General features: G+C 42.8%; 1 protein-coding gene across 7 annotated transcripts in view; it reads left to right on the forward strand.

Annotated features, from left to right (window-relative positions):
• The first annotated feature begins 2,386 nt into the window (after positions 1–2,386).
• fam76b (family with sequence similarity 76 member B) overlaps positions 2,387–27,623 on the forward strand; it is a 36,976-nt gene continuing 11,739 nt past the window's right edge. For 2 of the 7 annotated variants that reach the window (XM_033022378.1, XM_033022380.1), the window contains exons 1-6: positions 2,387–2,780; positions 8,794–8,858; positions 8,948–9,002; positions 14,041–14,205; positions 16,092–16,255; positions 18,753–18,800. In XM_033022378.1, the coding sequence (XP_032878269.1) occupies positions 2,700–2,780; positions 8,794–8,858; positions 8,948–9,002; positions 14,041–14,205; positions 16,092–16,255; positions 18,753–18,800 (578 nt within the window). In that variant the 5' untranslated portion in view covers positions 2,387–2,699. The remainder of the gene's footprint in view (positions 2,781–8,793; positions 8,859–8,947; positions 9,003–14,040; positions 14,206–16,091; positions 16,256–18,752; positions 18,801–27,623) is intronic. The other 5 variants (XM_033022381.1, XM_033022382.1, XM_033022383.1 and 2 more) reach the window with 3 other exon arrangements.

Here is a 27,623-nt window from a genome sequence, read left to right on the forward strand (position 1 = left end):
TGCATTCCAGTGTAAGTTAAAAGACTCGCTACTAAATGCACCAGATTGCACAATTTCAAGCTGAAAAATGCAAAAGCTCTGTACCAATGGGAGGTGGACACCCCCCTCCAATACCACCCCCCCCCCCCCCCCCCTCTCCCCCCCCCCCCTCCCCCTCGGTCGTTACGCTCCTTCGGGCTTGGTCTCTCACAATTTCTCATGCCCAACTCTCACCTAATGTTGGCAGCCCTGCGTTTGGTCCATGTTAGATTTAACTCTTGGGGCTAACGGAATCGGGATATGGGTAAAAAGCAGGATCGGGGTACTGATTTTGGATGATCAGCCATGATCCTATTGAATGGCGGTACTGGCTCGAATGGCCTTCTCCTGCACCTATTTCTATGTTCCTATCCCTCCAAACCTGTCCTATCCATGTGCCTGTCTAACTGTTTTTTAAACATTGGGATAGTCCCAGCCTCAACTACCTACTCTGGCAGCTCGTTCCATACACCCACTACCTTTTCCGTGAAAAAGTTACTCCTCAGGTACCTATTAAATCTTTTCCGTTTCACCTGAAACCTATGTCCTCGATTCACCGACTCTTGGCAAGAGACTGTGCATCTACCCGATCTATTCCTCTAGTGATTTTATATACTTTTATTAAGATCACTCCTCATCCGCCTGCACTCCAAGGAATAGAGATGCAGCCTACTCAACCTCTCCCTATAGCTCACAACATCCTTGTAAATCTTCTCTGTACCCTTTCCAGCTTGACACTTAGTTTCATTTAGTTTTTTTAGTTTAGAGATACAGCATGGAAACCGGCTCACCGGGCCCGCGCCGACCAGCGATCCCCGCACATTAACACTATCCTACACCCACTGGGGACAATTTTTACATTTAACAAGCCAATTAACCTACAAACCTGTGCGTTTTTGGAATGTGGGAGGAAACCGAAGATCTCGGAAAAAACCCACACAGGTCACGGGGAGAAAGCACAAACTCCGTACAGACAGCACCCGGGTCATTCGCTGTAAGACAGCAACTCTACCGCTGCGCCACCGTGACAGCCCATCTTTCCAATGAACTGATCACAATACTGGGTTTACACGCTCTACATGGAAGATTGTCACAAAATGCTGGCGTAACTCAGCGGATAGGCAACATCTCTGGGTAGAGGGAATGGGTGACGTTTTGGGTCGAGAATCTTCTTCAGACTGATGTCAGGGAGACACAGATAAAGCTGTGAAAATGAGACATCAAAGGGGATGGGGGGGGGGCAAGGAGAATGTAGAATAGATCATCGTTAACTAGGAGGTGACAAAGAAAATGAGATTTTGCCCCCCTGATTTAAAATCATAAGTGTAGGGCAGAAATAGACCATATAGGGAGAGGTTGAGTAGGCTGGATCTCTATTCCTTGGAGCGCAGGAAGATGAGGGGTGATCTTATAGAGGTGTATAAAATCATGAGAGCAACAGATTGGGTAGATCTCTTGCCCAAAGTAGGGGAGTAGGTTCAAGGTGAGAGGGGAAAGATTTTATACGAATCAGAGGGGTGACTTTTCACAATGGGTGGTGGGTGTATGGAACAAGCTGCCGAGGAGGTAGTTGAGGCGGGGACTATCCCATCGTTTAGCGACAGGTACATGGATAGGACAGGTTTGGAGGGATATGGACCAAGCGCAGGCAAGTGGGACTAGTGTAGCTGGGACAGTGTGGGCAAGTTGGGCCGAATGGCCTGTTTCCACACGGTATCACTCTTTGACTGTCTACTCTGCCATTCAATCATAGAGACATAGAAAATATGTGCAGGAGTAGGCCATTCAATATGATCATGGCTGTGCATCCAACTCAGTATCCTGTACCTGCCTTCTCTCCATACCCTCTGATCCCTTTAGCCACAAGGGCCATGTCTAAATCATGGTTGATCTCTCTCTCCCTCCAAGCCCCATTCTCATGCCTTCTCTCCATAACCCCTGGCACCTCTGATTGAAGTTTATCTCAGTAAGCTTTGTTGAAATACAGAGATTTTGTCTGTCCCACCCCTGATTTAATTTAACATCTGTGTGCTTGGTTGCCGCTTTCTCCTCGCTGGAGAGGGAGGGAGGGAGGGATGGATGGATGGAGCCTCTCAAGCCGCTGGGCTCCGGTGGCCGAGCAGCACCGGCACTCCCCCGCACGCCAGCGCTTCCAAGCATTTAAAAAAAAACAACATGTATTTATTTTATTATTTTTACAATATATGTTTTTGAATGCATTTTTGTTTACGCTTCCAACCGCCGCTCCCAACTGTCACTCCCCGGCGGCGGCGCGCAGGCGCGGGAAGCTGCGCTCTGAGTGGCTGCGGGAGCGGTTTGAGCGCCCCGGCACCTCGCCGCATGGAGCGCTCCCATTGGCCGGCGGGTCAGATCGTGTTGGCCCTCGTCCGGTTCTCATGTCGCCGCTCCGTGCGCTCTGACGCCGGGAGGTCAGACCCCTTGTGTTATTCTTCCTTTCCTTCAACGCCCCCCTTCTTTTTTTTTTTTAATCTCTCCCTCCCTCCCCTCTCCCTTTTAAAGAAGATTTTTTTTCCCTCTCCGCGCGTCTGCCCGCTGAGTCTGCGTTTCGTTTTCTCTACCCCGCCTCCTCCTCCTCCTCTCTCGCGTATGTGCGAAGAAACCGGCCGAGGTGTTGAGATTTGACGGCGGGTGTTTGCGGCTTTTGATTCGTGTTTGAAATAATGGCCGCGCTTTACGCCTGCACCAAATGCCACCAACGGTATCTGTTCGAGGACCTGTCCCAGGGCCAGCAGCTGTGTAAGGTTCGTAGCAAACACCAGCCCCTCCTCTGCGCTGTCCGTGTGATCTGGGCCGACGTTTAATCGCCTCTGAAATCCGATAAAGGCCTTTGCTCTGAGTCGCCGACTGAATCCTTGTCGCTCCCTTGTCAGCGGCTTGCCTGCTGCGGCACTGCCGAGCACCGCTCCCCATCTGATATTCTCCTCTCCGCGGCTTACGGTTGAACTCAACACACAGTAGTTGATTTAAAAAAAAAAATCCAATTGACGCAGGTTCGCTTGTAAACAGGTTGGGCGGATATTCGGCCTAGTTTCTAAAGTTTTAAACATAGTTTCACTTGTTCATCCATGCTCTTAAACTCTCTCGCACGTACACAACCTCGCTCTCTCCAGATGCAATTTCATCCAGACATTTATTCATGTATTAAGATTTATTCAAGCACTTCCTTAATTATTAAGGTAATAAAAGGATCTGGCAGTAAAATGGTCCCGATATATATTTTCTTACCACAAGAGGAGGCAATTTAAACTTACTGAGTTTTATGTGTCAGTTCACAGAGTAATCGCATTGTCCCACCAATTTTCTTCTGCAACCTGTTCTTCCCACGCACTTCAACTACCAACTTGCATCTTGCACAGAATATGTGAGGAAAACGAAATTAAGGTAGCAGTCCACAGAATCACCAAGAGTATGTGCAAACTCAACACAGACAGCATCGGGATTGAACCATGTTTCTGGAACTGTTAGGCAGAAAGAAAATGCATGATTGTACTCTGAACAGTAGAGCAGACAGAGTCTGATTGGCCCACTATTTGTGTTTTATATGTTCATATCAACACAACTATTACTGAGCTTTGTTTGCCTATCCTTTGTGTTCTGTGGGGAATATATCAAAACGAATTACATCTGCAGACATTATCTGTGCAAAGGCAAATTAATATTGACTTTTAAAGGGACCTGAAGACTTGCAGAATGTCCAACGTATTCATTTCTTCACATTGAGTTGAACTGAAAACCCTGAAAAGTTTTTTCTTTGGGGTCAGGTCAGGATTGCTGCGGTGATAATCTGGTGGTGAAGCTGTCTGGTTGACAGATTCATGTAGACAAAGATATTGCCTTCATACCATCCTTTATGTAATTTAAAGCTAACTTAATTTCTCCCTTCCCAGTTTTGATGAAGAGGGACAACCTGAAACATTACATCTGTTTCTCTTAATGTAGTTGTTGCCAGACCTGCTGAATCTTACATAATCTTACAGTTTCTGTACCTTCCACAAGAAGTGTTCTTTAAAATTACCTTCGCAGAACAAGTTAATTGGCAGAAAATATTTTCATATGATTATAGAAGACCCTTCTAATGGATGGTTCCTGAAAAAATAATTCTAGGACCAAGATTATGACTGGAAACTCTAGTTGGTGTTTCCCTGTACGGATTGGAGAGACTTTCCAAGGAGTACGTTAATATAACTGCTCCAGCCATGCTGTGTATTATGGAAATGAGCAATTTATGCTTAACTTATTGATTTCACGGTCTAGTTCGCATGTGCTTGTTAAAGGATTTATAATGATTTTCACAGAATATTAATCTTTCCTGCCCTCATCCATAGCAATCAAGAATTAATTTTACCTAGGTACAAGGAACATCAGATGCTGGCCTACAAAAAAGACACAGAGAGGTTGAGTAACTCAGTGGGTTAGGCAGCTTCTCTGGAAGGCATTGATAGGCGATGTTTCAGGTCAGGATACTCCTTCTACCAATAGTAGTAGGGAGGGTGAAAGTTGAGAAAAGCGGCGGGAGTGGGACAGGACCAGGTAAGTGATAGATGGATACAGGTGAGGAAGGGGAAGATTATTGGCAGATAGGTGGACAAAGATCAGAGATGAAAAGAAGGCAAAAGACAGGCAAGGAGAGATGAGGAGTAAATTATGAATTCAGAGGAACAGATATGGGGGAAAGGGATATTTTGGGGGGGGGGGGGTCAACGACATGTTAAGATATTGACGTTAAGATCAGTTGGTTGAATGAATCTGCTATTTCTTATGTTTCAGATACTTGTTCCACAGACTTGGTGGCATCAAGGAGCTTCAAGCTATAATAATGCTGCACTTGCACTAAATCTTAGCATTTATATTTGCATGCTTACATTACATTTTTACATTATTTTTAAATTACATTTTTATATTATAGCTCATTACATTTTTACAGTCGATGGAAATAAACATAGAATTGGCATAGTCATACAATATAACAACAGGCCTTTCTGCGACCATGACAACCATCAAGTGCCAATTTATATTAAACCCATTTTAATACAAATGGGTTTAGTATAAATCAGTAATAGTGGGTTCATACTAAACCATGGACCAGCATTTAGTCTATAGCCTTTCATGAATGAACAAATGGTGATTCAGATGCTCATTTAGATTCTGCTTGAACATCGTTGGACTAGCTGCCTCTATTGCAACAGCTTCCTAGATTGCGACCGCCCTCTGAACATAAATTCTTCCTGCGATCCTCTCTGAACCTCTTACTCTTACCTTAAAGCTATGCCCACCAGCTTTGGATGTCTGCTTGATTCCCTTACACTTTGAAAAAGACTGAATTCACCATATCTATTCCCATTGTGATTTTGTACACCTCCGTAAGATCACCCCTCAGCCTCATGCAACCCAAGGAATAAAGCCCTTGCCTGACCAACCTGTAGCTCAGGCCTGCGAGTGCTAGCAATACCCTCATAAATCCTCTGCATCCGTTCCAGTTTAATGGCATCTTTTCTATTGCAGGGCAACCAAAATTGAGCACAGTACTCCACAAGTACAGCCTCGCTAACATCTTTTACCACTGTATTAATTTTACTTGAACTAAAAGATTATCAGTTTTACATTGCAGATGTAATATAAAACCATCAGCTGTGTTCTATATCTGACATTTATTTAAACTTATTTGAGTTGCATAAATAATTTATAACTTCCTTCATTGAAATAAAATTCCGCCTTTATTATTACTCACAGACATGTAATGAGTCTCTAAATACAGTTATTATATTTTATAGCAACCACAGAATATATTTGTCTTAAATCTTGAGGAAAATGGAAATAGAAGAATTGTAGAGCACTAGTTAATAAGCTGTGACCAACAGAGAAATACATTGCAAATGTGGAATCTGAAATTATGTTCTCAGTCAACAATTGAAAGATTTCTTCAGCCTGGTCGCCACTACTTTTAATTAATTCCAATTTAGAAAAGTATGTATGTGTGTGTGTGTGTGTATATATATATTCAGAATATATATATATATATATATGTGTGTGTGTGTGTGTATATATATATATATATATATATGTGTGTGTATATATATATATATATATATATATATATATATGTGTGTATATATATATATATATATATATATATATATATATATATATACACATACACACACATATACTTTTCTAAATTGGAATTAATATATAGGGAGAGATATACAGAGATATATAGATACAGATATATATGCAGGAATTATACACCAGCTAGACAAATTAATTTGATTAATTTAACATGTTGATCAGAGATTTAATTTAACGCAGTGATTGAACAAATGGAATGAGGATTCAAAAATTTACACTAAAAAAAATTTCAAGAAACTAGTTAAATGTTGTAAAATCAGAGCTATGAGTTGGTGACGTATGCCAAGATTGTTTTTGTTTATCAATGCTAAATTGCAGAGAAATTATGGGAGGTGGGATTACAATTGGAGGAGCAATTACATTATTCATTACATGAGGTAGTAAACTAGGTGATACATTTTCTACCTGGACACATCAAGTGTGTGGCATGTGCAGAAATATAGTACTGAATTGAAGTGTTGTCCTAGTTCATGTGATCGGGTCCTAAAAGTAGACTTGTCATTTTCTGATTCCAGGATGTGAATGCCTTGACTGAGTCATGGTTGGTATTTAAACATTCATTTCAGGTCATTTGCAGCTGGATAACTTTCATTGGGGGGAAAAAATGGTTTTGCACTTTAGTTCTATTGTCAGTTATTTTAAATCCCTGTGGTCACAAGCACCTGTTTTCTAGCTAGAAAATAAAAATGTTCAAGCTCCCTCAGGATTTTGAGTTAACTATTATGCATCCTTGTAATCTTCTGATCCAAAGAAAATTGTCCCTTCTTCAATCTCTGATTGGAGTCTTATTGTTTAATTCCATACATGATTACAGTGAATCTCAATAACCTCCAAGATCTTGATCTTCCTCCTAAAATGTGCTTGGAACCTAAGATGTATTGTTATAATTTATAAAGGTTCACAAGCTAACTTGTATTTATTGCACCTTTTGTCTAAAACTAGGTATCTCAGACACTTTCTTAATGCCTAAAATAGCACATTTAGCCACCCTTAAAGGGACCCACTTTGCTGCACTCTCACAAACAAATGTAGTATTACTAAAAATATTAATTCTTGATCACTTGACAGCCATGCAAATATTATTTTAGCTGCTAGTCCAATGGCCTCTGATGGCAAAAGTATTCCATGATAATGTATCGTTTTCTACTGAAAGTACCAAGCAATTATTTTGATTTGCTTGACTTTAATAAGTAGAAATCTGATAATCTGCTAATTGTTCAGAAGTACCAATGGTTTAGCACCTGACTCACTAGGTCCCAGCATTGCTGTAAAAGTAAGTCTTAAAAAAAGTGTTAAGAGTATCAGTTGGAATACCAACCAGTTGTCTAAAAAATCTGTCAGTTCAACACAGGAAAGGTCAGTTACAGATATTGGATTGATAGAGCTTTACTGCATATGCTAATACCCCTGTCCCACATAGGCAATTTTTTAGGCGATTACAGGTGACAAGGCTGTCACCACATGGTCGCCGGGATGTCGCCTGTATGGTTGTGACTAGTCGCCCAAAGATTTGTAGCGTTTTTCTGGCTGCCGCTGGATTTTGAAATGTTCAAAACTTTTCGGCGACCGGGGGCTTGTCATAGCTTGACTTCTCCTGACGTAGGTGCTGTCGTAGGTTGTCACCAGTGCTGACTTCGATGAATTCCATTGGCGACTACCTACATCAACCAGCGACTGAATTGTCTTACCTTGTGGACGTAGGTGTGGTCGTAAGTGAACGTCCTAATGGGTTGTCCGTAGCTTGACGTCAACTAGGTGGTAGGTTGTTGTAGACATTGTCGTAAGGGGGTCCAGTCGCCGGTTTTTCGGCGACCTGCTACAACTATGACCGTCGCTGGCAGTCACCAAAAAAATAGCCTTAGGACAGGTCCATTACTGTGCACTTCAAAATTATATATGCAGTCTGCTCATAATTCAGTTAATTTAAAATGGAGTAATTCGAATATGTTTTCAGTTAATTTGTTACTTGCCGTTAAAATGTTTCTGCTTATTTCAAGTTTCCAAATAATCTGTATTTAAGGGGAGGCACTGCTCGTAAAGATGCTGCCTCAGTGTCAGCGACACGGGTTCGATCCTGACCCTTGGGTATTTGTGTGAAATTTGGACATTCTCCCTGTGTTAACTAGGTACTCTGTTTTCTTCCCATGTTCCAAAAGATGTGCAGGTTTGTTGGATCATTAGCCTATGTAAGTTGCCCCCATTGTGTAGGGAGTGGAAGTGAAAGTGAGTTAATATAGAAACTAGTGTTAATGCGTGATTGATGGTCAGCGTGGACAGTGAGCCAAAGGGGCTCTGTTGTATCTTTCGATCAATCAAATAGTATGAAACTACCTTTGAGCTGACAGGAATAGAGTTATATCTTGCGGTATCCTATGCTCAGAATGATCTGATCCTTTAAACATCATGCATGACAACTTATTATAAAATGCTTCCTCCTTTTACCAGTGGAGGAATTATCCAGTTGACCGAGTTCCCATCCAACTAGAGCAGTTGCATATGATTTTCTTTTGACTTTGAAATTGTCAGATGTCTTTCACTCTTTAGTATCTCTAGAACAATTAATTGCTTTAGAAATTAAGTTTAAAATATGTGGGGCCATATATTAAGCCATTCTGTTTCTCTTAATAGGAGTGTCGCATAGCACATCCAGTAGTGAAATGCACATATTGCAGAACTGAATTCCAACAAGAAAGGTACAGTAGTTACGTTGAGCTTTTATTTAGTTTGTGATCTTTTTGAAATGGTAAATATTTCTAAATTATGGGTTTCTTATTTTATGCAGCAAAACCAACACAATATGCAAGAAATGTGCACAGAATGTGAAGCAATTTGGAACAGTAAGTGGACATGTTATTAGATAACTCGGCTACTAACATTTTGTTACTGGTATAGTTATGAATATTTTAGCACTGGTGGTAAATTTTGTTCATAAATTTATATGAATTATTATGCTAATTTTCAAAATTCAGGTTTGAAAAAGTAACTGTTCGGTAGTGATTGGAATAATATATGAAAATTGTCAAAACCATACAACACAAAGTGCTTGCACTTACACTGGCAGTCCAGATATTTAAATTTATTTTGATTTTTTTTCCCTTCAGGTCCTTTCTTATATTGACTTTTCTGTATGCCCTTCAAGGTCAGCCTGTTGGACAATTCTTAAGACTGAGCCTAAAGGGAACAAAACCTGACAGTTTCCCATGTAATAAAATTGCCATTGCAAAAATTATTTGCAAATCATTAATTATGGATTATAACAATTTCCAAATATTGAAATTGATTCTGAGCCTCAATTTGTTAGACTATTCTATTTTGGGCAACATATTTTAGTGTGAAAATGTTCCAACTTTTCCTTTCCCTGCAGCAATTCATTCTACTCGATTGCTAGGCACAATTTTCAGCAGGAAACTAGACCTTGTTTTCCACACAACTGATGGTGGGACAATTTATGGTCTTCCAACTCCAGATAACACATGCCAAGTCTGAACTCATTTGTAGGTAGTTATGCTATTACTCAATAGTTGCATTCCAAAAAAAAACTTGTGTTCTAGAAAATCGCAATAGAAAAAAATTATGTCAATGGGGAAAATGTAGTTGGAACAATGCTTCCAGCCTTCAATCAGGATTTTTAAAACTAAGGAGCTTTTTAGTTGCCTTGAGATTATATTCATTACTCAAAGCTAAAAATACTAAGGTTGTATGTTATATAATTTAATATACTAATAGTATAGTATCATTGCATAATTCTCAATCGAAACAATTACTTTTCAATTTCAATAGCCACCTGCAGTGAAACTGAGAGAATGTATTCTTAAGAAACAATTGTGTTTGACTACTGTGGAAAGGTTATATAGAAAATAATTTCCCCCCAGAATGTATTTTGAACAAGACAGTTTTTTTCTGCTTGCCAATTTCCAAAGTAACTTTAAATAGTTCTCTTGTTGCCAATCAAAAGCGCATTATAACCTTTTTGGCCTGTGTAATATAAATAATGCTCCCTAATTCATCAGTCGTATTATTTCCAGTGTTGGGTATGGAAACATGCCATACAGCAGAACTACCTGTAAAGCTCTAATGATGTGATGCCTTTTAGCTCTGCAGGAACTTAAATGATTTATTGTGCTATTTGAATGCCCTTTTCACCTTTTCTAAATTAGAATTTAAATACAATTAGTGATGTCCAAAGATATTTTACAATTTTTACCTGTTTAAAAATAATCAAACACAAGCTGTTTTTGATTTTGGTTATTTTGCAAAATAATTTATCATTTGTTTATGCAATATTATTAAAAATTCTATGATATCGAAGAAATCTTCATTTTCTGTGAATCTCAATAATGCGGCTTTTTCACGGGGCGACTTGACGCAAGATGTAACCAGAGTGAAGTGGTCGAGGTCTAGCACGATATCACACGATATAACGGGGGGTAGATAAAGAGTTCCCACGGTACTCGGCATTTCTGTTATTTGTGCGAGTGACTTGTCCATCTCCCGAGCTTTCCCGTTAAATCTTGAATGAACATTGTGAAGTGTTGTTAAATCATCACGTGGCACAAATGATGTCACTTTTTTTTCACACACTATAAATATCCTCCCTTGGTTGAATTGGCTCATTTGGAGACATGTTTTACTGTGTATGTGGGAGACACAGATGGACTGAGCACAGTACCTCGGTCTTACTGTGTGTGGGAGAGGGGGAGAAAGAGACGTACACTCACAGAGGCAGAGTCTCTCAGCCTGTGTAAGAAGGAGGAAGGGAGAGAGAGAGAGGCACACACAAGGTGGATGTGAAATCTCACCTGCCTGTTTCAGTGACAGACACCCGCCGCCAGTAAATGAAGACACCCCCATCTGTCTCCCCCTCCTCTCCCTCGACTCCCCCACCTTTCCCTCCCAACTCCAGTCCCGTCCCGACCCCCTGGGAAACTGAATAGAGCAACAATCAACTGCTGCCTGTGCGCTGATATGACAATAAAGGCTACTTTACTTTACTGAGTTAAAGAGTTCCCACGGTAGACTGTAAAACTGAGACCCTGGTTCTGGACTCCCCCCAATATCGGGAACATTCTTCCTGCATCTAGCCTGTCCAATCCCGTAGATACTGATTAGACCGGTATCTATTTATTTACTTTATTAATGATTTCAATTAAATATTGGGAACATCAGGCCGCAAACGTTATTTCTTGAGTGTTAGTGCTGGACTTTGACTCGACCTTCCTAGTTAGCCGGCGCCTGAGACTGAGCCAAGCAATGTCCAGACCTGACTTCAACACAAAGGGTCAGGCTCGTCCAACGCTCTGTGTTTTGCTCGTGATTCCTGCATCTGCAGTTCCTCGTGTCTACAGACCAGAGTTGCCACTTGACTCCGAGATGACCATCACAGAGCATATGGAAGATAGACACGAAATGCTGGAGTAACACAGCGGGACGGGCAGCATCTCTGGAGAGAAGGAATGTGTGACGTTTCGGTTCGAGTCCCTTCTTCAGAGTCTCGTCCCGAAACGCCACCCATTCCTTTTATCCAGATGCTGCCCGTCCAGTATTTTATGTCTGTCTCCAGTATTACTGTGTCTATCATTGGCGCAAACCAACATCTGCAGTTCTTTCCGACACATTAGAGGATACCGTCTCGCCATCACTCGGATTACCCGCTTCATTTCCATAACGTTGCCACCTCTCTTTACTTTGCTTACTGAAGCCTGATCCTTGTCACACCCAGTGCTCTATCGCCCAGCCTCTCATCTTTCAATCGGGTTCGGCCAGGAAGGAACTGCAGATGCTGGATTAAAATGAAGATAGACACAACATGTAGCTCAGCGGGACAGGCAGCATATCAGAAGGGTCTCGACCCGAAATGTCACCCATTCCTTCTCCCCAGAGATGCTGCCTGTTGCGCTGAGTTCCTCCATTTTGTGGTTACCTTGGGTTTATCCAGGATCTCCCCGTTGATGTCCTAACTCGCTTTGGTTTGTTATTATTGTCTCATATCGAGAACCAGCAGATACAGGTTTAGGTTCGGGGGGAATGATTTAATGAGAGCCTAAGGGGTAACTATTTTACGCAAAGGGTGGTGGGTGTATGGAATGAGCTATCCGTTAAGGTAGTTGAGGCAGGTATTGTCGCAATGTTTAAGACGCATTAGACTGAAGCATGGATAGGATAGGTGTAGATGGTTATGGGCCAAACGCGGGCAAGTGGGACTAGTGTAGATGGGACATATTGGTCGGTGTGGGCAAGTTGGGTCGAAGGGCCTATTTCTACGCTGTATGATTCTATGCAGGGAATAAACTTTTGTTTGCGTGCTATACAATCATATCAGATAATGCTATACATGAATATAACCAAGCCACGTACAGTGAAGAAGGGCCTCGACCCGAAACGTCACCCGTTCCTTCTCTTTAGAGATGCTGCATGTCCCGTTGAGTTACTCCAGCATTTTGAACCGTCGAGTTACTCCAGCATTCTCTTTAAACCGGCATCTGCTGTTCCTTCCGACACATGCACAAGAACACCAGGTAGAGCGAAGAGGAAAATACCAGAGTTCAGAATATATGTTTTCAGGACAGTTCCAGGGGGAAAAAGTCCAATGTCCGCATTGAGGTAGGTTGGTAGGTCGGGTCAGTGCCCAAACGAATGGAAGGAAGAACCGTTCTGAAGCCGGATAAGAATAGGTGGTCGGCGTGGGCCGAAGGGCCTGTTTCCGCGCTATATCTCTAAAATCTGAAGTTAGGTAATGTCTAAAGGAACTGCAGATGCTGGTAAATACGCACAAAAGGACACAGAATGTTGGTGTAACTCAGCAGGTAAGTCAGATCTGGGAAGAAAAACATAAAAAGCTGGAGTAAGTCAGCGGGTCAGGCAGCATCTCTGGAGAAAAAGAATAGGTGGCGATTCGAATCGGAACCCTTCTTCAGACATCCTAATCGGAATTGAGTCTGAAGATGTGTCTCGTCCCGAAACATCAGCTATTTTTCTCCAGAGATGCTGCTTGACTCGCTGAGTTACTTCAGCTTTTTGTGTCTGTCTTCGGTTTAAACCAGCATGTGCAGTTCACTCCTTACACGGGTCTCTGGAGAACATTGATTGGTAGCGTTCCGGACCCTGCTTCGGAAAGGCATCGATCGCTAGTCGGCGAGGTCTCCGAGCTGTATCTCTCAAAGAAGTACATGTGAAAAATTTCTCATGGACCATAAAAATGCGGGACCTTTTAGTAAAGTCCCTTTTAAAGTCCCTTTTAAAGATTATAGTTATTTTCTTGAATCTCATTAACATAACTCATGAATAAGTTGATGTCCATATGCGGATGCAAATCTTTATTTTTAAAATTCAATCCCACAGAAGACAATTTTTACTCACCTTCTGTCCCCTCTGTCCAGCTTCCGGGTTCACCGTTCGCAGGAGTTCCCACGGTAACCGCAAGAGTTATTACGGATATCGCACGGATATCGCACTGGCCACTACGTTCATATAATGTTGCAATGCTCAACCACAAGTGTACAAGCCACTCTTGGAGAAATTCAAACTTGCTTGAATTTTCTCCCGAGTCACCAAGTTACACGATTACCTGCCGTTAGCGCCACGGTGGTCCACGAATGCCGTACTGTTATCGCACGAGGTTCCCACGATGTTAAACTCTGGTTAACTCTTGCGTCAAGTCGCCCCGTGAAAAAGCTGCTTAAGAACCGTAGAAATATTTCAGAGAGAAATGAATAGGACTGATCATTGGGAGATTGCTCTCTTTGGCCCCTGTGATATGACTACTAAAAAAAATGTTTTTGATGGTATTTTACACAGTACTGAAGAAGTACAGGATTTTGTTGAATTATCAGCATTTCTGTCTAAACTGACATTAGATTTTTTTTTATATGCCTGCAGCCCAAGCCCTGTCAATATTGTAACATTATAGCAGCCTTCATTGGCACTAAGTGTCAACGTTGCACAAATTCTGAAAAGAAGTATGGGCCTCCACAGACTTGTGAACAGTGCAAACAGCAGTGTGCCTTTGATCGAAAAGATGAGAGTCGGCGAAAGGTAACAGAAGTGAGCAAAATTTATTTTTATACCTTTAGCTTTCAACTATCTGATAAATGTTAAGATGTTTTTTAAATTACAAATATGAAAATCATATTAAACTGCAGAGATTGATTTATATATTAGTTCATAGGGTGTGTACATCACTGGCAATAGCAACATTTGGGATTGGTTTATTACTGTTGCTATCAGGGTGACACAGTGGCTTAGCGGTGGAGTTGCTGCCTTACAGCGCCAGAGACCCGGGTTCGATCCTGATTATGGGTGCTACCTGTACGGAGTTTGTACATTCTCCCTGTTACCTTTATAGCATGTGTTCTCTCCGGGTACTCTGGTTCCTACCACGCACCAAAGATGTACAGGTTTGTAGGTTATTTGGCTTCTGTAAAATTGTAAATTGTCCCTAGTGTGTAGGATAGTGCCAGTGCATGGGGTGATTGCTATTCGGTGCGGACTCGGTGGGCCGAAGAGCTTGTCTCCACGCTGCAACTCTGCAAACTATTGAGATAAAGTGAAAATCTTTGTTTTCCCTGCAGATTTGGTAGTACAAAACAGAAAGTAAACAGAGTACAGTGCTACATCTAGAAGGAAAGCACAGATTAAAAATAAGTACAAGAGCTACAGCTAAGTAGATTGGAAGATCAGGAATATCTCTTGCATTTGAGAGGTCTATTCAAGAGTCTGGCCCAGGTGCCCTCATTATCGAGATGTTTCAGGGATAAGTGTGGGATTAGGGAGATGGCGTGCACTGGATCAAGGCTATCAGGGAGGTTGGAATTGCCTCTCGAAGCAGTTCACAATGGAGGATGTAAGAGCCGCTGAATGGTAAGGCATGCTACTTTGTTTCTTGATGGCACTGGGATAATAGTGGTAGTCTTAAACAGGAGGGGAACCTCGGATTGGAATGAAAGGAGGTTAAAGATATCCATAAATACTGCTGACAGTTGGTTTACTTAGGTTCTGAGTATATGGGTTTTTTTGCGGGTTCACTCTCTGGCTGATCCAATGTCTGTGACAGTGTCCAAATTACAGGCGCATGATTACAGGTACAGGTCACCGGATGATGTCATACCACTGATCTTCTGTTCGAAATGAGCTCAACAGGAAGGGATATGTTGTTGCTGAACTTTGCTTTGTGGCCCATTATAGCATGCAAACCGTGCCACAATTGTGTGGTTCGTTTGGGACTCCAGCTTGATCTGGAATTGTCTATTGGTATCACTGATGGCTTTGTGGAGATTGTTCCTAGATTTCATGTACAGATCTGGATCACCGGACTTGAACACCTCAGATTTAGATAGACACAAAGTGTTGGAGTAAGTCAGAAGGGTCCTGATCGCATTACCTATCCTTTTTCTCCAGGTATGCTGCCTGACCCGCTGTTACTCCAGCACTTTGTGCCTATCTTTGGTAGTTCTTTGTTTCTACCTCAGATTTAGTCTCCACTAGGGATCAGACCTCACGGTTCATCCCTTGGTTTCCGCTTGGGGAACACTCAGCAGAGCTGCCAAGTAGTACGGATTTTCCGTATTTTGTACGGAAATGCAATAAGAATACTGATGTTATGAAGGCCAGCATGCCATTTGCTTTCTATGTTTTGCTTTGTGGGTGGGAAACATTGTTTTAGCGTAAGAAAAGGGTCTGCGTCTACTAAAATGATACAACTATTTGCACATCCATCTGAAACTGGTTGCAAAATTTACAAAAACTGCACATCCATCTGAAACTGGTTGCAAAATAAAACAATAAATTGTGCAGTATATATTATGCTAGATTAAAGCAATGGAGAACTGCACTTCATTCAAGAAATTGCAGCTTCTAAAATGACAACGTACATCACATAAAATATTTTCTCACCCCATTTGCCAAGTTTTGAATTTGTTTGTTTTATAAAGGTTGATGGGAAATTGTTGTGTTGGCTCTGTACACTTTCCTACAAGCGTGTTCTGCAGAAAACAAAAGAACAGAGGAAAAACTTAGGTTCACACTCCTCGTCATCTTCAGCTTCACTGCCTGAGAAAGACCTCTCAAAACATCACCACAGTAGTAGTCGTCACAAGTGAGTGCTATTCATGATTTTAAAATGATATGTATGTTACATCATAATGCTTCTGCACGTCCACATTATTACTTTATATTCTTTTAGTTGCTGTCTTGAAATTCTGTCCTGTGACATAACATTTGGTGTACACCATATAATGGATTTTTAAAAAAACTCTGATTAAGAATTGTGATCGAGTGGTTTAAACACTAATGCACTACTATATTTTCTGTCAGGGTTTTCCATTTCAACAGAGGTCTTTGTGAGCTTCCCTGTGCATTGTCTGTTTGACAGTGTACAGTACTTGCAAACTAAATATGGCACAAGTGTTTGAGGGTCCTCCCACATAACACTATTTTACCTTGCGTTTGTACATGCATTTTAATTTCTAGCTCATCTTCTTTCTAGACATTAGCAGTCTGAAATTTTGAATCCTACCTGAGCCTCTAAATTGCAGGGAAAGGTTCAAATAATTGTCTGTCTTGTGGACAAAGACGGTCAAATTGTGCAAGAATGATATTGGCATTTTATTAATAGTGGTAATTTATACATATTTGTTAATGGATTCAATTTAGGCAGCTGGGAGGGGTTCAAGGAAGGACATAACTTAAGCTGTATAACTATTAGAACATAGAAAATTACAGCACAGGATCAGGCCTTTGGGCTCCCATTGTCAGTGCAAATTATAATGCTAAGATAATCATCTGCCTGCCATATTGTTCCATTCCCAGCAAATCCACGTGACTATCTAAAAATCTCTTAAATGCCACTATCTTACCTGCCTCCGCCATTAACCCTGGCAGCGCGTTCCTGACACTCACCATCCACCGTGTAAAAAAACTTGCACAACACATCTTCTTTAAATTTTGCCACTCCTACCTTAAAGCTGTCCTCCAGCCTTTGACATTTACGCCCAGGAATTTCACTGGCCTTCAGCCAGAATAGTGCCCTTCCACCACAACACTGCTCTATGAGTAAATGCATATCACCAAGTCACTGTGAATCATCCCCCCCACCCATCTTAATTATGGATCAGCCTACCACAGGGGACGTCATCAAATGGCGTAGTCAAATCCATGCAGTCACCATCCACTGCCCTACCCTCATTGATCATCTTTGTCACCACCTCAAAAACTCCCATTAAGTTAGTAAGATGTGACTTGCTGTGTACAAAGTATGCTGACTATCCCTAATTAGGCCATTCCCTTCAAAATGGGAGTAAATCCTATCCTGCAGAATCCATTCCAATAGATTCTGTAACCCACTGGCCTTATAACTCTCCTCCTGGCCTCCAGAATAGACATCCAGGACAGAGTGGAAATAATGTGTTAATAGTATGCAAATATACCTGAATTTGGTTACTTCATTGGAATAAGCAAAAGGCTTCTTTCAAAAAGTAAAAAACTTCATTCTGCCAGACTGACCATCCTTCAGACAATTCAGTCTGCCACTCTGAACTGAATGATTCAAACCAAATTATGTAAAAACCTAATAAAAGCTTAAACTCCTAGCAAGCCAGGGAGTATCTGTGAAGAGAGAAGCAGTTAATGCTTTAGGTTATGGGTCTCCAAACTATGGCCCATGTGGCCCGCCACGAAATTTTATCCGGCCCGCAGCAAACTCTGAATACGTTTCGTGCATAGGGCTATTTAACGGGTTCTATGGTAGCGGGTTCTGTGCTAGCGAGATAAAACACTTGCCCCGCCCCTCCCGTCTTTACTTGCGTAGCGTCAAAATCTTTTTTTCCCCTCTCGGACCCGACAGTTCCGCGGGTAAGTTTCCTTTTCTTCCCCCCCCTCCGGGCCAGGCCATAACTGGCGCTGTGTCTCCCCACTCCCGGACTTGCGCGGCCTTTCCCCGCGCCATCTGCAACCCGGGGGCGGGGAGACACCGGGCCTGGTACCCTCGGCCTCCCCCTCGGCTCCAGGGATGCTCGCCCCCCACACAACATCATTTCCGCCCTGCTGGAGTAGACGGGGCCCCCGGTAGTTTAAATCAAGACAGATATTGAGATAGAGAGAGTGACAGAGAGAGAGAGAGAGTGACAGAGAGAGAGAGAGAGAGAGAGAGAGTGACAGAGAGAGAGAGAGTGACAGAGAGAGAGAGAGTGACAGAGAGAGAGAGAGTGACAGAGAGAGGGGGGGCAGAAAGAGAGAGAGAGAGAGACATTAAATTTATAAAACTGACATTTCTTTATTTTTTTCTACGGCCTGCAAAAATGTGCCAAATATATAATGTGGCCCTTATACTGAAAAGTTTGGAGGCCCTTGCTTTAGGTGGATGAGCTTCCTTCAGAGTTGGGAAAAGTTAAACATGAAACATTTTTTTAAGTTGCTGAGATAATGAATGGAAGATCTGTGGTAGAATGGAGACTGGGAGACATTGAATACCGTGTAATAGTGCTGGTAAATGGGGGTGGTAAAGTCTTGGAAAAGGACAATCTGGTCAACATGATTTCTACATATCTAAGAATTTTCTGGAAAAATGAACAAAGTCTTGACCCTTTTTCTTTCAGAATCAGTAGCCTAAGTCCAGAGCAGCAGCATGGAGTTTGGAAAATGAGGTAACTAGCTGTATTTAAAAACAAAATACTTTCTTATCACAATTTTTCATTTGTTTTTTTAATTTGTACCAATAGGAACATTTGAACTGCTTTATCATTTGTACCACCAGTTGATAAGCAGTATAGCACAATGGGTAGCATAGCACAAGAAAGTTTTATTTCCATTTTTTAAATACTGCATTGTATGAATGCCAGATAATTGGGATGAAATTATCTTTTGTCTCTTAGCTGTAAGGATCTTGATTGAAATCACGTGAGTGCTCCACCTTTGCATGCACCTGTTAATAATTTAATTTATTTGCTAGTCCTTGGCTTGTTAAGTGGCAAAATTAAATGATGCATTCCTATTGTAATGGATGTTGTTATAATAAATGCAATTTAAATGGATTGTTAGGCTAGTGCTTCAGGAATTTGCTTTGTTCAATTCAACTTGAGGGAATTTGTCCCTCACCATGTTCAAAGCAGTACTTAAAAACATGTACTGATATAATACCTTGAACATGGTAAAAGATTTAACCAACACAATATGATCAAGTCAAACAGCACAGAAACAGGCCCTTTGGCCCACAGTCCACACAAGTCCCCACTTGTATTAATCCAACAATGCTGAACAGCGTAAGGAGATAAACAAAATGTTGGTTGAAGTGTTTGTTTAAGCAGTGTCTTAAAAGCGTAGAGTTTTTGGGGTAGAAATTCTTAGGTTGTCATCCAGGCAAACACAGGCATAGTTCTCAATGGTGGACTAACTCATGATGTAGAAGAGGATATGGAGTTGTGCAGCAAGCTCAAAGTTGTAGCTTAGAGCTGGAACAAGGCAGATCTAGGAGGGATTTGAAAACAAATGTCCTGGGTAAAACCATTCAGTGCTAGTTGAAAATAACTAATAGTTTCAGATTAGTTTGTGTATGAAGAATAGAAGTTAGAAAATAGACCAGGAAATCATTGGAATAGATGAGCTGTAGATGGTCAGGCGGGGTTGGGATTTGCAATGTTTTCAGGTAGAAATAGATCATCTTGGTGTTGGGGATGACATGGTATCCTTAGCTGAGTTTAACAAAGCAAAAATAATTAAGTTTTGTCTGTGAAATATTTAATTGAGCTACAATTTTAGTTCAGGTTGGGGATATTAAAAATTGTTATGTTATTAAACTTCAATTTTTATTGAGTACTATTGAGTAGCTTAGTGTTTAACAAGCCTGCATAATATTCCTATATTATACGTGTCCTGTTTAAATATAGTTAATTACTTTCAATAACAGCAGGAAATGAGTGTGCACATTGATCGGCACACTAAAAATGGCATCAGCAAGATTTCAACCACTTTCTGTTTGGTTGCATTTCATTTGAATGACTCAGTTTTGCTTGAATGGAATCCCTCGGTGATGTTTTAATATATTACTTTGGAGTCAAGCAGCATTGTTTTGTGGGCTGTTTGTGAATGGATGAATGTACTTCAGAAGGACTTTTGTTTAGTCTGAAATTAATAGGGTTAGATTTAAATTAATTTCCTTTTTACAATAGTACCCGCCTGAATAGTTGCTGTTCCGTTTTTTACTGTGAAGCTCATTTTACCCACCGACATAGTGACTGAGTATTTGTGGCAACATGAATATGGTTTTTTTTAAACAGCAACTGCTGTGAAACACTGTTCAAAGAGTGAGAAGCAGCATTGCCTTCAGTAAATGGCACAGCGACACCAAAAATATTTGACTTAAGACATAAACTGCGATCCATGTGCAGTGCTCCCCATAATGTTTGGGACAAAGACCCATCATTTATTTATTTGCCTCTGTACTCCCCAATTTGAGATTTGTAATTAAAAAAAATCACATGTGGTTAAAGTGCACGTTGTCAGATTTTAATAAAGGCCATTTTTACAAATTTTGATTTCACCATGTAGAAATTACAGCAGTGTTTATACGTAGTTCTTCCCCCCCCCCCCCCCCCACCATTTCAGGGCACCATATTGTTTGGGACACAGCAATGTCATGTAAATGAAAGTATTCATGTTAAGCATTTTGCTGCATACCCTTTGCATACAATGACTGCTTGAAGTCTGCGATTCACAGGCATCACCAGTTGCTGGGTGTCTTCCCTGGTGATACTCTACCAGGCCTGTATTGCAGCCGTCTTTAGCTTATGTTTGTTTTGGGGGCTAGTCCCCTTCAGTTTTCCCTTCGGCATATAAAAGACATGCTCAATTGGGTTCAGATCGGGTGATTGACTTGGCTACTCAAGAATTGACCATTTTTGAGCTTTGAAGAAACTCCTTTGTTGCTTTAGCAGCATGTTTGGGATCATTGTCTTGCTGTAGAATGAACCGCCGGCCAATGAGTTTTGAGGCATTTGTTTGAACTTGAGCAGATAGGATTGTCTATACATTTCAGAATTAATTATGCTACTACCATCAGCAGTTGTATCATCAATGAAGATAAGTGCGCCAGTACCTTCAGCAGCCATACATTACCAGGCCATAACACCCCCACCACCGTGTTTCTTTGGATCTTGGGCAGTTCCTTCTCTCCTACATACTTTGCTCTTGCCATCACTCTGATATAAGTTAATCTTTGTCTCATCTGTTTTCAAGACCTTTTTCCAGATCTGTGATTGCTCGTTTAAGTACTTCTTGGCAAACTAACCTGGCCATCCTATTTTTGCGGCTAACCAGTGGTTTGCATCTTGCAGTGTAGCCTCTGTATTTCTGTTCATGTAGTCTTCTGCGGACAGTAGGCCCCCTCAGTCATGACTGACCATGGGTGATGCATGCTAGTTGTTGGCTACTTGCTCCAAACCTCGGCAAGAGCGGCGTCGCTTGTGGCGGAAGTGACAGTCTCTGTCGAAAAGGTCACATTTGTGTGTGGTCTCTGGTTTGTTGAAGTTGCTGCGCTCCTTTCTGGTTGGTTCAAGGTACCTCTCCACCTTGTGCGGTCAGATGCAAGGCTCTCCAAGGACTCCACATCAATGTTGAACGCCTTCATATCTCTCTTGCAGACATCCTTGTAACGTAGCTGGGGGCGGCCGATGGTTCTCCTCCCATGTCAGCTCTCCATAGAGGATGTCTTTTGAAATACGGCCATTCTCCATGCGGTGGACATGGCCCAGCCACCACAGTCTGCGCTGCCTGAGTAGAGTGTACATATTGGGAAGGCCGTCGTGAGACAGGATTTCGGCGTTGACACTCTGTCTTGCCAGGATATGCCCAGGATACGGCGGATGCTTCTAAGGTGGAAGGTGTTAAGACTTCTCTCCTGTCTGGCATATGTAGTCCATGTCTCACTGCTGTACAGCAGCGTGCTGATGACACAGGCATTGTAGACTGCTATCTTTGTCTTCAGTGTCAGCTTTGGGTTGGTCCACACTCGAGTTGTGAGGCGAGCGAGAGTTGTAGCTGCCCTATGCTCTTGTCAATCTATGTGTCCAAGGAGAGGTTATCGGTGAAGGTGGAGCCGCGGTACGTGAACTGATGGACGGCATCGTAGTCGTTGGCGATGACAGGCGGTGCCTCTGTATCCTGCCCCAGGACGTTCGTCTTCAGGCTGATGGTCAGCCCGATGTCCTTGCAAGCCATATAGAAGCGGTCCCTCAGTGACTGTAATTCCTGCTGGATGTGGGTCACAACTGCTGCGTTGTCAGCAAACAACATGTCTCTGATGAGAGCTTCACGTACTTTTGTCTTTGCTCTCAGGCGGGTGAGGTTGAAGAACCTGCACATCTGATCTAGTACTCTGTTGCAGTGCCGAAGGCATGATTCAGGAGCAGAGCAAAGAAAATCCCAAAGAGTGGGAGCGAGGACACAGCCTTGTTTGATGCCACTGCGGATGTCGAAGGGCTCCGAGAAGCTGTCATTGAACTGCACTGTCCCCTTCATATTGATGTGGACGGATTCTATCATGCTCTGTTGTTTTGGTGGGCAGCCGGTCTTTGGTAGTGCCTTAAATAGGGCATCCCTGTTGATGAGGTTGAACGCATTGGTGAGGTCAATGAAAGCAACATAAAGGGGCATCCGCTGTTCTCTGCACTTCTGGAGCTGGCGAAGGGAGAAGACCATGTCTACTGTTGACCACCTTCACCGAGCAAAGACCTTGCCGACGATGTTTAGGAGGGAGATGCCTTTGTAGTTGTTGCAGTCACTTCTCTCGCCCTTGTAGAGGGTAATGATTGTGGTATCCCTCATGTCATGCAGTACAGCTCCTTGCCAGCACCTGCAGAGGACTTCATGCAAAAGAAGCAGTAAAGGGGGCCTGTCCCACGCCGATTTTTTTTTTCGGTGACTGCCACCGTCATATCAGGGTCAGCAAAAGATTTTGAACATTTCAAAATCCAGCGGCGACAAAAAAAATGTTGCGACACTTGAAAAAACACCGCGCCTCAATACGTCATCACGCCCTTATCGGTGACCTGATACGTCAGTCAATGGTGCTGGCAGTCGCCGAAAAAAATCGCCAAGTGGGACAGGCCCTTAAGGTAGTCCTGCAATGCTTGATCAGGTCAGGTGGAATCCCGTCGCTGCCCGAGGCCAGGCTGTCAATGGCCTAGCTGAGCTCTTCTACCGTCGGCTCTCCCGTCTAACTCATCCATGGTCGGCAGGCACTCGATGGCATCAAGGGCTGAGGGGGACACAGTTTTCTCTCTCAAGTAGAGGTCGGAGTAGTGTTCCACTCATCTCTCCATCTGCTGGCATTCGTCTGTGATTACTTCCCCACTGGAGGATTTGAGGGGGGCTGTCTTGCTCTGGACTGGACCTAGTGCCTAATGCCATCGTACATTCCCCTGATGTTCCCTGTTATGGCGGCTGTCTGGATGTCCTCACTAAGCTGTGTCCAGTTGTCATTGGCGCAACGCCTGGCAGTCTTCTGAACCTTGCTCCTGGCAGCCCGAAGGATCTGCAGGTTCTTCTCGTTAGCTGACCACTTGTACTCGGCTAGGGTGGCGCACTTGGCTTCAATGACGGGAGTCATCTCTGTCGACTTGTCCTCAAACCAGTCGTGTGTCTTGGAGGTCTTCTTCCCAAAGCTAGCCAAGGCTGTGCGGTGCATGGTGTCCTGCAGAATTTCCCACTTCTCTGTTGCAGCGTTTCCAGGACACGAGGTGCCAAGTTCTCTCTCAAAAGCCTCTGCAAACTGTTGCGCGATGTCTGGACGGGGCATCTTGCTGACATCGATGCTTCTTGGTACGGTATGCAGTATGATCTTGCAACACACCAAGGAGCGGTCTATGTTGCAGTCCGCACTGTAGTAGGAGCGTGCGTGGAGAACGTTCTTGATGGCGGCACGTCTGACTAGGATCAGATCCAGTTGATGCCAATGCTTTGAGCGTGGGTGTCTCCAGTAAACCTTGTGTGGGGCTTTGTCTGGAAGTATGAGTTGGCGATGCTCATGGTAAGTGCACAGCTCAAGCAGTCGCTGTCCGTTCTCGTTCATTTTGCCCGCACCAAACTGCCCAGGGCAGGAAGACCGCGATTCGTGGTCTGCGCCCACTCTGGTGTTGAAGTCGCCGAGGAGAACGTTCTTCCTTGCTGGGGATGCTGTTGATGATGGATGCGAGGTTCTCATAGAACTTGTCCTTTGTGTCTGATGTGGAAGACAGTGCCGGGGCCTGCGGTGGTGTTGAGGCGGAGAGTCAGGAGTCGCTCTGAGCCATTACTGCCTGGTTCCACCGTGTTCAGCAGGCTGTTCCTTACTTCGAACATGTCCGTTCGCACTGAGGCGTAAAATCAAGGAGCTGGCGGCCTCCAACTGGAATCGACCTTGAGGGTTCCGGTCGCAGAGCCTGTGGACTTACCATTGGCTGATTTCGGAGGCTTCGGCTGCGGCCCCTGTGGATTGTGATATCGGGAGTTCGCAGGTCCTAGGTTGGTGACTGATTTTCAGGAGCTCCAGCAACAGCAGCTTCATCCGCACCGAATCGTGGGGCTGGCCAGTTCGCAGGGCCTTTCATCGCCCGCCGCAGCTTAAAATTGGCCGTGAGATCGTCCATCGCCCGGCGGGGGCTTCAACATCGGGAGCCTTGATCGCCTCGACGCAGCAGTTTGACTGACTGACCGCGGGAGAAGAAGCAAGGAAGAGATGCCTTTTTTTACCTTCCATCAGTGAGGAGGTGCCTGGAGGGGACTCACTGTGATGGATGTTTGTGTTAATTGTGTGTTGTTATTTTTACTGTCATGACTGCATGGTAACAAAATTTCGTTCAAACTTGTTTGAATGACAATAAAGGAAATTCAATTCAAGTCAGTAACACCGCCATCATGGAGCTTCAGTATGCGATTGACTGTGTCATTGCAGCACACTCTGCAGAAGACCTCGCGGGCATCCTGAATGCCTTTGCCAAGGCATTCGAAACCATGGGCCTAGCCTTAAACATCAACAAGACCCAGGTCCTACACCAACCTCCACCCAATCAGCCGTCTACCCAGCCCACTATAAAAGTGGATGACACCACTCTTGAAAACGTTGACCACTTCCCCTATCTTGGCAGCATTCTTTCCTCAAAAGCTGACCGACTCGGGTCAACCAGCTCCTGAGTTGTGCCAGTGAAGCCTAAGCCAGACTCAAGAAAATAATCTTTTCAGACTGAGACCTAAAGGTTCCAAACAAAACGGCTGGTCTACAGAGCCATTGTCCTCTCCACACCCGTTGTATGGAGCCGAGTCACCTACAGCAGGCACCTGAGAGCACTGGAACAATACCATCAAAGATCCTTGCCAAAGATTCTGAGGATCAGGTGGGAGGACAAACACACGAACATAAGCGTTTTGGAGGAAGCTAACATGACCAGCATCACCACCACAATAATGCAGCACCAACTTCGATGGACTGGCCATGGCACCGTATGTCCAACACACGTCTCCCTAAACAGATCCTGTACTCTCAACTGAAGGAAGGTCGGCGAACCCCCGGCGGGCCAAAGAAATGCTTCAAGGACAACATCATGAACAGTCTAAAGAAATTCCACATCACATCGAGCAACTGGGAGCACATTGCACTGGACAGGAGCTCCTGGGGGAAATCCGTGCAGGAAGGAGCTGCACGTCATGAAACGGAACTACGCCGTGTCGCAGATACAAAGCGACAGCACCGTAAGGAGAGAGAGAAGGGGGCTCGACAACTACCAACCACCGCCAGTCTCCACTGCCCACGTTGCACCAAGGTGTGTGGATTGCGGATCAGCCTCTACAGACCCACAAGTAGGCGACCCTATGGAGAGGGGAGGACAGTCATACTCGTTTCGAGTGACCACCGATGATGATGAATTTCTACATGGTGAAACAAATCTATAAAAATGGCCTTTAATAAAATCTGATAATGTGCACTTTAACCACATGTGATTTTTTTTTTCCATTACAAATCTCAAATTATGGAGTACAGAGGTAAATAAATAAATGATGGGTCTTTGTCCCAAACATTATGGAGGGCACTGTAAGTATACATCCAGAATTGCTCTCTGATCTCTGCAGAAATTTAAGGAAGATATCGACATTTGTTGATATCTGAGTTGGTCCTTGTTTCAATGTTTTATGCTTTTAGAGCTGCTAGTAATCAACTGCTTGGGTGCAGCCATGACAATAAAAACAAGAAGAGTAGGTTAAAGGCAGCTTTTAGATTGTTTGTCTGTACAGAGTTTGTACGTTCTCCCCGTGACCTGCGTGAGTTTTGTCCAAGATCTTCGGTTTCCTCCCACACTTCAAGGACATGCAGGTTTGTAGGTTAATTGACTTGGGAAATGTAAAATTTGTCCCTAGTGGGTGTAGGATGGTGTTAATGTGCGGGGATTGCTGGTCGGCGCGGACCCGGTGGGCCGAAGGGCCTGTTTCCGTGTTGTAAACTAAACTAAATGCTTCTGATTTTAATGTACTGTACTAGCAATTTCATATTTTCACTCAAGAAGACAGATTAAACATGTATTATGGAGGATTATAAAAGATACTTAAGTAATATTTTGTTGGTAGCTCGTAATTGATCCAACTGATAACTGAATTGGTATATCCTGCTGATTGTTCCATGCCATCACAAATACCTTTTACCTTGTAAGATGCTCGAAGACCACTTTGCCTTCCAATTCAAATATTCTATAATCACCTTCACCAATGTTGGTGCCAGAACCTTGGCACTCCATATTCCATTCTTCCCATAACAACAATGCCATTCCACATGAACACATCTCATCTATTTGTTTTTTTTTGTGTTTTTCTGAAGTTTCGTGAGGAATAACTGTTCCTCAGTCCTTTCTTACTTTCCGTTATTCATTAAAAGCTTACTTTTCCCCTTTCAGCTGTCTCTTTCCCACTTGCTATTCGCAGCTTCATTAATTGGTCCCTTTTCTGCTCTCTCCTTAAGATGTTTGTATCAGTCACTAATTTTCAATATCCCAATTTTGTATTAAATAACCCACTCAATTTCTTTGGAAAACTTTTTTAAATTTATAGTCTACATTAATTTTTTCAGACAAACCTACAGCACTCAATTTGCAGATCACCACATTTTAACCATTAAATAAAATGATGAAAAACTGGACATACTGCAGAGCAGTAATATTCACTTCAACATCTGCTATCTCATTTGATATCCTCATAGATTCTACTTATAAAATTATACAATCTGTTCAACTGATTTAACTTTTTATTTCACAGTTCCCACTTTATATTACCACAAAATATAAAATCCAGTAAGAAATATCTATTTCTTCCCATAGCCATTTGATATCTCCTGTTTTTAAATTCATTTTCCTATTCTCCAGCATCTTAAAATATACTGTTGATATTGCATTATTACAGTTCCTTATCAAATATAAGAAATATGTGTAACTGTGTTCATGATCAAAGAATCC

Source organism: Amblyraja radiata, chromosome 6 (genome assembly GCF_010909765.2).
Source record: "Amblyraja radiata isolate CabotCenter1 chromosome 6, sAmbRad1.1.pri, whole genome shotgun sequence".
Lineage (NCBI taxonomy): Eukaryota > Metazoa > Chordata > Chondrichthyes > Rajiformes > Rajidae > Amblyraja > Amblyraja radiata.